At 37.0% G+C, this 12,394-nt stretch overlaps 1 protein-coding gene across 4 annotated transcripts; it reads right to left on the minus strand.

Annotated features, from left to right (window-relative positions):
* Positions 1 to 33: 33 nt before the first annotated feature.
* On the minus strand, positions 34 to 10,413 carry LOC144645469 (uncharacterized). Of its 4 annotated transcripts, XM_078505053.1 has the most exons (12): positions 10,224 to 10,413; positions 7,748 to 7,789; positions 6,954 to 6,986; positions 5,582 to 5,611; positions 4,365 to 4,418; positions 3,519 to 3,578; positions 3,077 to 3,133; positions 2,591 to 2,617; positions 2,264 to 2,290; positions 1,706 to 1,738; positions 1,220 to 1,246; positions 34 to 230 (listed from the first exon to the last, which is right to left on the minus strand). In XM_078505053.1, exons 1-12 carry the CDS (start codon positions 10,311 to 10,313, stop codon positions 162 to 164), a joined length of 549 nt encoding a protein of 182 aa, XP_078361179.1. In that variant the 5' UTR covers positions 10,314 to 10,413; the 3' UTR covers positions 34 to 161. The 4 variants fall into 4 exon arrangements, with proteins under 4 accessions (XP_078361179.1, XP_078361182.1, XP_078361180.1 ...); XM_078505056.1 differs by lacking the exon at positions 7,748 to 7,789; XM_078505054.1 differs by lacking the exon at positions 2,264 to 2,290.
* Between the last annotated feature and the right edge of the window lie 1,981 nt (positions 10,414 to 12,394).

The following is a 12,394-nucleotide window of genomic DNA, read 5'->3' on the forward strand; positions in this document are numbered from 1 at the left end:
TCACGTGATTGTCATGTAAACCAAACAAAGAACAAGATTTTCAGTCATGCTTTATTTCTACACAAGACTATATTCTAGGAAACAAAATGCATATGTCGGTAGCGTTTCTATGCTGCATCTGTATTTCAAAGGAAGTTTTCGCATTACTGATTCAGGCATTATCAGTAATCACTGATGTCTTTGTGGTAACTCCCAATGACTTCTTTCTTCGTATCTCTCTTGGAGTCATGCTGATGAAATGAATAAAAAAGGTAAAGTTAAATTTAATTCCGACGCTTAAGTTAAGAACTGATTTGATTTAAACTGGTATTAGGAAACTGTATTTTTTATTTCCGCCCACTCAAATTCGCGTCAAAAATTTTTTGCTTGAAACTCTGACGATCGACTGAAAGACTTTACCGAGGCTAGAACTTAAACAGATTTAGTTTGATTCAAAATGATTTTCTGAACAGATATTTCTATACGCTATTTAGGTCAAAAGGTGGAATGATTTTGAGCTTTGGTCCGCTATAAGCAAGAGACTCGAATCATTAGATAGGGGCCATATCCTCAAGTTTGGAAGGTAATACCTGCCTATTTGTCGGAACTTTATTGGAAATCAATCAATCAATCAATCAATCAATCAATCAATCAATCTTTATTTCTTTATTCACACGGTAAAAAACATCAGTTAAGCTAAAAAAGAATATAAGAAAAGCATGACACTGTTTTACATGATTGCCGTGTGGAAATCCGATATGTCAGAGGTTCGATTTACGATTTCTCGTTTAAAGTGCCCAATGGAGCCAACATCCCTCAATTGCTGGGGCAAGTTGTTCCATAAAAGGGCCCCACTATAACTAAAACTTCGTTTAATGAAGGATTGGAAAACGGCAAAATGTGGGAAAAACCCGAGGTAGGAAGCAGGTAAGCTGTATTTATGACAAAATCTGCTCTAGTGGCTTGATTTTGATTGAAACGGAAATGTCGTCATTACTCGCACATGTGCTGATACAAAGGTAAGAGATCTCGAAACTGAAATATTGTTTTTTACACCGGTTTGCAAGGGAGCACTTGTGTTTGTTGTTTTCGTATTTTCTATCGTTATTTTGCAGTTCTTGCTATTTATATCTGAAAATTATACTTAAACAATTATTTTTTAACAGCAGGGGACGATGACGCTTGTGTCTGTAGTTGGCCTAGCGAGCTGATATGTATAGAAACATTGCAATCCCTATACCTTCCTTCTATCCCCGTCTCCATAGCTCTGAAAATAAATAAAAAAGTAAAATAAATAAATAGCCTGATAAACATTAAATAAGTAAATGAATGAACGAATGAACGAATCAATCAATCAATGAATTAGTCAATCACTCAGTTATCTAAATTTCTTAATTAATAGCAGGGCGTGATTCCCCTGGTGTCTGTCGCCTGGCCTGACGAGCTAATATATGCAGTAACATTGCAATCCCTTTACCTTAAAAATTAATTTAAACTTAAAAATTGCTTAGCGAGCACCTTTTCTGAACGGAAAACTATCTAGTTTGAACAGTGGTGTCCGCCATTCAGATGACACGCATTTTGTAAAGAGAAGGCGCGGGTGCGAGCTGTCAGCGGCCTGGACTGACGAGTATATGTGGACTGATTATTAGAATAACCTCACAGTCTTTATTCAGAGTGTGTGATTACATTATATAAATTGCTTTGAACTAATATATGCAGTTACCTTTCCTCCTTTTTTCCTCCCACCTTCATTACCCTGTAAATAAAATTGTGCAATTGCCATCGTAAAAGTATGTATTGTAATTCCTTTGCTTGTTATTAGTAAACTCGTTACCATAGTTGATATATAACCTTTATTGTAACTAGACCAATATTTCCCTTTGGAAAGTAAGGCGCAATAAAGATATACAGTTAATGTTACTAGTCAGTCAGTCAGTCAGTCAGTCGGTCGGTCGGTCAGTCAGTCAGTCAGTCAGTCAGTCAGTCAGTCAGTCAGTCAGTCAGTCGGTCAGTCAGTCATTCTTTCAGTCAGTCATTCAGTCAGTCAGTCTGTGAGTCAGTCGGTCAGTCAGTCTGTGAGTCAGACAGGAGTCAGTAAGTCAGTCAGTCAGTCAGTCAGTCATTCTGTGAGTCAGTCAGTCAGTCAGTCAGTCAGTCAATCAATCAACCAATCAATCAATTATCTGAATTTTCTTTAAATAAAAAGAAACGGGTGATGCCCCTGGTGTCTGTAGCCTGGCCTGAAGAACTGATATGTGCAGTAACACTGCAATCCCTTTACCTTCCTTCTGTCCCCGGCTCCATTGCCCTAAAAATAATAAATTTATAAATTAATTAATTAATTAATTAATTAATTAAATAATTAATTTTATACAAAATAAATTTATTAAATAAACAAATAAATAAAATAAATATAAATAAATAAATAGCCTGACAAGCAATAGATACGTGAATAAATGAACCAATCGATCAATCATTCAATCAATCGATCAATCAATCAATAATTAAAATTTTCTTAATTAATAGCAGAGGGTGATGCCCCTGAGCTCGTGTCTGTAGCCTGTTCTGACGAGCTTGTATATATGCAGTAACATTGCAATCCCTTTACCTTCCTTCTATCGCCGCCTCCATTGCCCTGAAAATAATAAATTTATAAATTAATTAATTAATTAATTAATTTTATACAAAATAAATTTATTAACCAATTAAGGTTAAGGTTTCAATGTGCGTCATCAGATTCGTTGTTTTTCAGCTTGAAGCAATATTTATTACGGATTTTAGGTGATGATGGAAATTTTGGATTTTGGTTTCTTATGACCTCTTATGGACTCTGTGTCTCTCTCCACGAAGGAACCCGAACCACTGACAAGTGGTCTCACTACTTCTCCACTACTATAGTAGACGCCACAGTACTCTAGTGAAAGTGTTTCTGGCACAAAGGAAAGATAGATTATTGCGGACAATTGCCAACAGAAGGGTCGAGTGAACAAGGGTTTTTGGATTCTCTCATCATCAAAACACCTCGAAATGGCCAAAAATATTGAATAAATTAAATTTTTTCTCCTACCAGGAAAAATAATCATCCGTTTCTTACCATGCCGTCTTCGTTGTTGTTATTGTTCTCGGTGGTGGTGGTGGCGGCGGTGTCCCCCTTAAAAAATAAAGTTTAAGGCTACATTTGGCACATATTCGGGACAGTTTATCTTGAAAGAAACCTTAAACCATTGGCCGATTATTTAAAATGTGCCATTTTTTTTTCATTTCTAAGCGCTATTTTTTTAGGTTTTTAAAAGGCGTCAAGGTCTCCTTCTTCGAACGTTTGTGAGAGCCCGAACCATAGCCGAATTCTCCTTTTACGTCTCCCATTCAACATTTACAATTCTTGAGCGAGAGTTCCCCTGGTACAGGAAAGGAGAGTAGAAAACGGTGTTGGATAACTGACAAAAACAAAAAAAAATACAAAATAAAACAATTCCGAACTGGGCAGAAACAATAAATGTATTTTGACATGAGGAAACTAAAATTTCTTTTCTTACCGTTCCTTTTCCGTTGTTGTTGTTGTTGTTGTTGCTGCTGCTGTTGTTTTTTAAGTCATCCTAAAAAAAGTAAAGTTTAGGTTTTCACATGCGTTTGGGTGTCATTTGTTACCCTCTCGCATCTTGTGTCAGCGGGGTTACTGTTACGTATTCGGAGCAATTTGTCAGAAAAATATCTTTCAAACCACTTGCATGAGCGATTCTTTTTGCGCAACATCCTACCAGCCAAGTATTTTAAAAGGTAATTCCCTTGAAATAGAACTGCTCATAGATTTCCAACCAAACTTTGCCAGTTGGTTGTTGACCTTAAGGGAAGTTAAATTTTGAAATAAAAAAGTGGGGTTACCGTATTCGTTTAGGAGCAGGGAGACCTTGTACAAGTTACCATATAATTCCTTATATTTCCTTTGCGAATACTGGCAAAGTGCACGTTTTCGGTGATAATATTACTGTATTATTCTGCCATAGAAATTGATCTTCATTTTATAGAAAGAATTTGATCGTTACTTTCGAACTAAGAGAAGAACATGATAGATCACCGAACTCGTTCACGAGAAAAAGATGATTTCTCTCTCTCGCGAGCCAAACCGCATAGAAAAAGCCGCCATTTTGTTTATGTGCGCGCGCTCATTACGCGAAAAATTCTGCACAGTAAGGATGCGCAATGCAATACTAGGGAATCACCTTAAGTTGCAATGGCTAAGCTTTTAATGTTTGCGCGAAATTTTTTACCCGAAAACGAAAAACAAAACAACTAACGTTCAAGTATATCATAGCATGTGAAACGAGAGAATAACGGTACTTGATAACATATTAGACTTACTACACGTATCTCATCAAACATACCACAAAGGTCCCCCAGTAATTTCCAGGTGTTTGCCAAATGAAGTCCTCCGTGCCCTACAATCACGTAAAGAAACAAGAGAAACCTGTTAAATTTCCTTCACGTAGGCACGTTTACTTCCATTCCTAGAAGATGTACTGGTAGTAAAAAGCTCCAAGTGGCCTCTGATTTCGACTCAGTGGCCACAAACAACCGGTATGTTTTATTAATTCGTTTAAAAGCAGCACCGATAAAAGACGGACGAAGATTCTGCTACACACCGCGCCCTCTACTACAATAATTAAATTATCGCGCAGCCGTTTTCGCACAAATTTTGTTCCTGCAGTCGATTCCTGCAGGCAGACGAATCGGTTTACACGCTCGTATGTGCTTTGCCGTTTACCCTCAAATCGACGTCAAGCTTAGTATAACCGTTAAACCATTTACTAAGGTAGAGCCAAGAATAAAGCAAAAAAAAAAAGAACAGCGAAAGTTATTAACAGTGAAGGAGGTTGGACAACTTTGTCTTTCGCACACACTTTTCGAGATCTGCCAATAGTTCTTTGCTCTTAACTTTTCAGGAAATAGTGTGATTTACTCTATTATTTGTATCAACTGCATGTGGCTATCAGTGGTTGTAAGTGACCTGCGTTATTTCGTATTTACTTATTACAAGCTTTTGCATTGAATATAAGTTTCGTTATATATGCACGAATATTTGTCCGCGGACGTTATCTGTTCCGAGAAGGGAACAGTTCTCCGACAGCGAAGCGCGATAAAAACTGCGAGCTTCAATTTAGCATTTTACTCGGGCTGAAAACAAAGTTCGTAAACTGGGAAATATCACTTGGAAATTCCCCAATTTTAGTTGGGGCATATTGTGTCACGTGACGCTTTTTAACCAATTGCGCGCGGGCGAAAATATTTCATGGATTATAATGACTAATACAGCACCTATGTATATGATAAAAATTGCAAATATGACCTATAGGTTTATATTGGAAGTAATGTTCATAAGTAGGTGATATAATTATCAAATGAAAAAAAAACCCTGTAACTTGTGTTGAAAAGCAGTACTGTAGTTATAAATTGAATGCACCCTTTGCATTTTGTGAAAGCCATTTTTTTTTTCTGAAACGTTTTTCATAGCAAAATTGATTTCGACTAGCGGCTGAATTAACGGGTAATCATCGGAGATAAGATAAGAACTGAATGTTAAAGAAGACAATTTGCTGCTTACCCTTTTTGCTGCCGCTCCCAGCTTCGTTGCCTTTAATAAACACAACCGAACACTTGTTAAGCTAATGCTGCTACCATTTAGTTGCAAGTTTAATAGATACGTAGCATAGCCCAGTGGCTGACTTGATTGGCAACTTGATTGACTGATGAAAGAGTTTCGCCGAAACTTCTGTTTTAATACAGCCTTTAAAGCACTCTTAGATCACCATTGAACATTTATTGATAATTATTTTTAGTGCTACGCGGCAAAAACTCTTTTTTGCGACAATTTGTTTGGCCACAAAGGTACTGTCTATCAATCTTTATAGTTCACCACTACATTTTCTCCTATTTTGATTGGTTTAAATTGTTCACGTGACGCGATAGTGTTCATCCGCGGAGCTATCAGCCCTTATAGTTCACCACTAAATTTTCTCCGATTCTGATTGGTTTAAAGTGATCACGTGACGCGATAGTGTTCGTCCGCCGGAGGGCTTCTCGGGCTAATATTTGTTTTAAGAACATCAAATTTCCGCGGGGCAACTATCAGCCGATAGTTCCTCGACAGAAACACTCTATTGTTAAAATAGTGTCCGCCCAAGAATAATGCCCGGATGGATAGTGCCCGCCCGTGAAATTTTTTGTAAACAAGCGTGCCTGCAGACAAAAAATCCACCAAATTCACTGCATTTAGTGGGTACTTGTCTGGTTTTGTTTCGTTTGTTAAATTTCGGCTTTCAGTAGCGCATTTGCACGATGACTTCAACTACCAGAACTCATTTCTCGTTTCTTTTATTATTTAAATGTTGAATTTGCAGTGGGGTTTAGAAAACGATTGCTCTAATTAGAATGATAAAAAAGAAAAAGCGAAGGATTCTGGCAGTTGTAGTCAAATGAAGTCATCATGCATGCAAATCGCCTACTGAGGTTTTATCCTGAAAAGTAAAAAATAATTCACGATGCTCGTTTTTGAATGGGCGCGCGGAAGAAAATTTAGTGGTGAACAATAAAAACAATAAAGTGTTTCTGTCTCGAAACTATCGGCTGATAGTTGCACCTTGGAAATTTGATGTTCTTAAAACTAGCATATCCTGAGCCCTCGAAGCTTCGCTTCTCGGGCTAATATTTGTTTAAGAACATCAAATTTCCGCGGGGCAGCTATCAGCCGATAGTTCCTGGACAGAAACACTCTGTTGTTTAAATAGTAGGCTCTTGGAGCGCGCTCTGCATATTGTACTTTGCTAATCACCTCAGAGTTAACCAATCAGCGCGCAAGAAAAGCACTTTTCACTTGTGTGGTGTATACTAATGGTCGATTTTCACTATGTATATTCTGCCACTATTCAGTACGATTATGGAAAATAATTGTGAGCAGTATGTTTTTTCCTTTTTACCTCTCTTTTTCCTGGAAAGCTAACTCTGAACTTCTGAAATAAAATAATAATTTAACAATTTAAAAAGCTATTTATCAAAACATGCTTTACCGTAAAAGTCTAAGATTAGAAGAAGTTACTTTGATTCGTGACTAGTAAAAACATTGCATTGCAATTACCATTGCGGCTTTCTATACCTGTTTCACTTCTCTCGTTGGTGTCGACATATTCAACATTACCTTATTCTTACTAAATTTCGCGATTACCAATTTTCGCGATTTCAAAAATAATCGCGAAACTAAATACGCGCGAAGAAAACATTGCTCGAAATTTAAACACGCGAAAATTAATAAAACAATCAAAATTTTAAATGTTTGGAAATGCAAATATCTAACCTGGAAAATATCTTTCCGTCTTGTTTTCAACTAGCACCCTTTCTCTGATGAGTGCTTTGTTCAGATTAAAAAAGCGGCCAAAACCTCTTAAGTGTAGTCACCAAAGTTTACCTTTGCAGGCTCCTTGTAGTTGTAAAACCAGACCTTTGCATATTTCCAGTAGTTCTCTAGTTTTTGACGACTAGTCCATAAAACACTGACAAAATCGCGAAATTTAATACACTTCTGCTCTAATTGTTTTTTTTTTTTTGTAATCGTGAAAATTAGAAATTCGGCTCCCGATTTTTTGCGAAATTAAGTTGGCTCAAAAATAAGTAAGGATAAGATATATATGTAGGTACATTTCTCATGGCAATTAAAGTGTCGTTGTGAAGTTCAACGAGAAAAAACTTCATCAATGTCTTTTGGAGAAAAACTTACGTCAAAGAGGTTGTATCTTCCTGGAGTTTGTATTCTACCATCCTGGTGGAATAGAAATTGAACGATTTAATCAATAATTACTTGAACCTGTCTTTAGCTGTTTATCTACAATTTTGGGGATATAAAACCTATCTGTGCTTCGTACATTGAGGTTGCTATGGCAAAACTAGCATATTTGCAAGTTATGCTTTTTTCGTATTTTCTAGTCCAAAATGGTCCATGCAAAGGGAGGGAGGGTGGGAGGGAGGGAGGAAGGGAGGGGAGGTTGGATGGATTGGTGCAAAAATCTTGCTCCTTGACCATTTAACCCTCGGACGTACAAGCCAACTCACACCCCCACCATCGTACAAGGGGGGGGGTGGATGGAACCCCTCCCCGGAGTTTTCGTTATATTAAGGCGTAGCGAAATTATTTTGAACTGAGAAGAAAGCCCTTAGCGTACTCTACAAGATGACATAATTTTAATTGGCTGTGACGTCATATGACGTCACGTGACGTCATTAGAGCCGCCATCTTGGATCCGCCATCTTGGATTTCAACATTTTCTTAGAAAGTCAGAAAATAACGGGAATTGATGCAAAATCAAGCCAGAATGCTTACGGAATGTAAAAATAAACACATCTTGCACTTCTGTTTTAAAAAACAGGAAATAATGAGGAAAAATGGTAAAAATGACGATTTTTGGCAAGACCTGCTTGTATTTATGACGTTGCCATGGCAACGTCACACACCACGGACACATAGTTGACATATCAAAAAAGTTTCAGCATTGTAGAGTAAATCGTTTTTTCAAAATTGGAAAAAACCTTATGGGGGGGGGTGGCATCCACCCCCCCCCCCCCTTGTACGTCCGAGGGTTAAAGGAGCAATGTCACGATATTTTAAGTCATTTTTCTGATTATTTATTACTTGTCTAACATAGAAAAACAACAAAGGAGCGATAAAAACGCAAAAATAACTAAGGATGGTTTTGAATGACGAAAATGAACGTGGGTTAATACGAATTATGAACGAAAAACTTGAAAAAACTTGCCAGTTTTTTCAAGATGTCCGGTCTGTGACGTAGTTCCTTTAAGGAGGCTCGATGTAGTTTTTTTTAGCCGAAGGGTGGTTGTTTTGAAAATAAAAATTACCTGGGAAGCCAATGTTCGATTTTTGCCAAAATACACCATAATGATCAAATATGACCAAATTTTAGTTTTTTACCCGTCACTTAGTCACAACGGTTACCATAGCAACGATTGACGTTTCCTTTTGCTTTTAAACAAGCTTGATTTTCTCGAAATCTAGATTGACTCTTGGTGTTTATTTTTTGATATGTTAAAGTTTAGTACATTGACTAACTGTTGACGAAATTTTAGAAAAATCTGTAAGAGCGTTTTCAAGTCGAACATTGGATTCCTAGGTAATTTTAATTTTCAAAACAACCACCCTTCGACTAAAAAAACTATATCGAGCCTCCTTAAAATGCCGAGTATCTTTTTAATTTCCTTTTGTGAGCCGTTCTCTTCTTCTTTCAATGTTCCAACGTATGCTTATTGTTAACTTCTTAGGATTCAATAAAGACTTGCCTACATATAAGCCGCGATCACACGATTAGAGCCCTCTGCCCGGGGGGGAAGCAACCAGTATTTGTTTGGGTTGGGGTGTGCCGCTGGGAATTTGAAGCCCTTACCCTATACCAGACCATGTTCAACTGATTTTTGCAACCCTATACTAGACTAGACACCGAAAATCCCTACCCTATCCCAGACTTTAGAACTAGCATTTTTAAAACCATCTGTCAACAACGATGCCGCGATGATTTTATTTACGTTTAGGAAAGCTTCTTTCTCTTCTGAGTTTCTATTCCTATTCTGGACTTAATTCGTCATACCACCAATCAGTTTCCCGGCAAATGCTACCCTTTTCTAGACCAAAACTCTCCGATTTCTATACCCTATCCCAGACTAAACTGCTTAAAAACCATACCCTTCACAGCGGCACATACCTATATAGCTCATGTATGGGAGTACCCCCCCCCCCCTCCCTCCCCCCGGGATTAGAGCGCGAAGCACAGGGTCTACTGCCAAATCGGAAACGAAAAGCAAATGATTTAAACAAAGTCAACATTTAGTGTGACATTAAGAGGATATGATTCGGCGAAATGTTTGATCGATGGAACTGTTCTCACGTGAATTAAATGGCAATGGAAAATTAAATGTAATTACAGTTTAAGTTTGTACTTTTATAAAATCAAAGTGGCAACACATGAATATGGCAAGGTATTCCGTAAGGAAAAGCAACAAAGGTTGTTCTTTTTAACGATCAAAATTTGGACAGTGGTATTATATTTTTAAGAGTAGTTACAGTTATTGTTGTCAACGCACAGTCTTAAACGGAACGTGAACTCAAAACTGCCCAGATATATTACCCCGACGACCGCTCTGGCAGTAGTGCCCACCTTAAAAACAACACGAAAACAAATTAAACTTACTTTGGGTTTCCCTTTCTTTGCTGACGTCAGCCCCAGAACGAGGAATACCACTAATATTCCCCAAACAAACAAAGTTTTTCCGCGAACCATGACTCTTGTCCAGAAGAAATCGCTATAAAGTTTGATCGCGTCGATTAGAGGAAACGTATCGAGTGCTAAGCTATGACTCAAAGAAAAATTGCACTCTGCTGAAAACATTTATATCAAGCTTACTTTAAATTACTTGAGGTAGAAGCTGAGATTCTCAGCATGAGGTGACTATTTAACCTGTTTAAAAATGATTTTTTTTTTAAATTGCTTATTTATGCTTCAAAATGTTTTCAACGTCTAACAAGTAGAAATTGGCTGACTTGACCTGAAAAATTAATTAAATTTGCTATCTGTGTGGCAAAATAATTTTTCAACGGAATATTAAATAAATTTTATCAAACAATGTCCCAGAAAGCTAATCTACAACACTATAGGTGTAAAATTATCATCGAACTGTCTAGAAGAAATCACAATTCAAGAAATCACAATTGACGGCATAATGCAATATTGAAATTTGTAATTATATATTTGGATACGAATTAACCTTGTTGAACCCCCTAGTTTTCACCAAAAGATAGTAATTATTAACATTATCAGCATTTGAAGATTGAGGATGAAGAGTTTAAGTATTTTACACAGGTTTTTAATTGCAGGCAAGTCCACCATGTTGCCACCATGTTGCCACACGAAAGCGAAGAGAGGAAGAGTTAGTGATTGACAACCAAATAGAAATTGAAGTCCTTGTCTTTTGAGCGAAATAATTTTTCCTTTGTTGCTTTACATGTTTTCTTTAGCAACACAACATCCTTATGCATATTTAAATTAAGTGGTGCATAATGAATTGGCAATGAATTCGCTGTTTTCACCGTTCCCATAATACATCTTGTTTACCCCCCAAAATGTTTGCATAAGCATTGTTTTCAATTTCCCTTGGGATTTACAATGACGTACAGTCGTCCCAAGAGAAATTGAAAACAATGCTTATGCAAAAATTTTGGGGGGTAAACAAGATGTATTATGGGATCGTGAAAAAAGCAAATTGAACTGAAACAGTATCGAGAAACCACACCCCCTCTGTGCTTTTGAAATGTGATATTTATTTTGAATAACTATGGGATACCACAAGAATAATATTGTTATATCGCAGGCTGATAAGAAGTATTATTCTATTTAAATCATTTGTGATCTTGACCTTGACTACCTAAAGTAAGACTAGGGTCAAGGGATCGAAAGTAATTCAGGTGAAAGACAATATATTTGCTTGCATGTTTTCTTTTAAACATGAAAATATGATACATTTATATTATTACACCCAACATATATTATATTATTACACCCAACAATGCGCTCAGAAACTAAGAAAAAAATACGAAATAATTTGTTTCATACAGCACTGAGTTGGCCGGACGAAGAAATATTAAAAATTGTCTGCATTGCATGGGCATAGATAATTTTATTATCCAAGTATAATTTGGTGAAGTGTGATATTTTCTCTTGTTATACAACTGTCTTAATCGCAAATTAAAATGATAATGCAAGGTTGCATTAGGCCAAAGTGGCCAATACTACCGACGTTTAACTCCGGATTAATTTTCCGACATAACATGAAGTGATTATATGAGTAATGTTACTTCTCCTGGACCGGATAATGTATCCAGAGGAGTCGCGTCCCCTACCCGGGATTAATCTAGATGGCTAGACATTTCGTAGGAACCTATTTATACCTCTGGGTGGAGAGAAGTTTTTTCAAAGGAAAGTGCTGTATAAACCAAGAACACAACACTTGCAACTACGGCACTCTCGATTTCCAACGTGCCGACTATTACGATTCTGCCTTACCTGTACCTTCAGAAAGAAATAAAACGAACGGTGGTGATTTTTTCTTTGCCCCACGCTCGTGAAACGATAAACATTACTGTTCACCGGTGGTAAAATGTTGATAAGGCTCTTATTACTTCCATGATAGTAAAAGTATTCAAATAGTTTGCATCCGCAGACTCAAATTTGACCATATGTACAATTACACCGCAATACATGATAACTCATAAAATATCAAAAGCGTTAATTGTTATACAGTATAGTGTAATCAGCGAGAAACCCAAACTGTTCACCCAACAATAAGACAGCAATTAAAGAAGGCA

This window comes from Oculina patagonica, chromosome 3, assembly GCF_052425735.1.
Source record: "Oculina patagonica isolate OP01 chromosome 3, crgOcupat, whole genome shotgun sequence".
NCBI classification, from domain to species: domain Eukaryota; kingdom Metazoa; phylum Cnidaria; class Anthozoa; order Scleractinia; family Oculinidae; genus Oculina; species Oculina patagonica.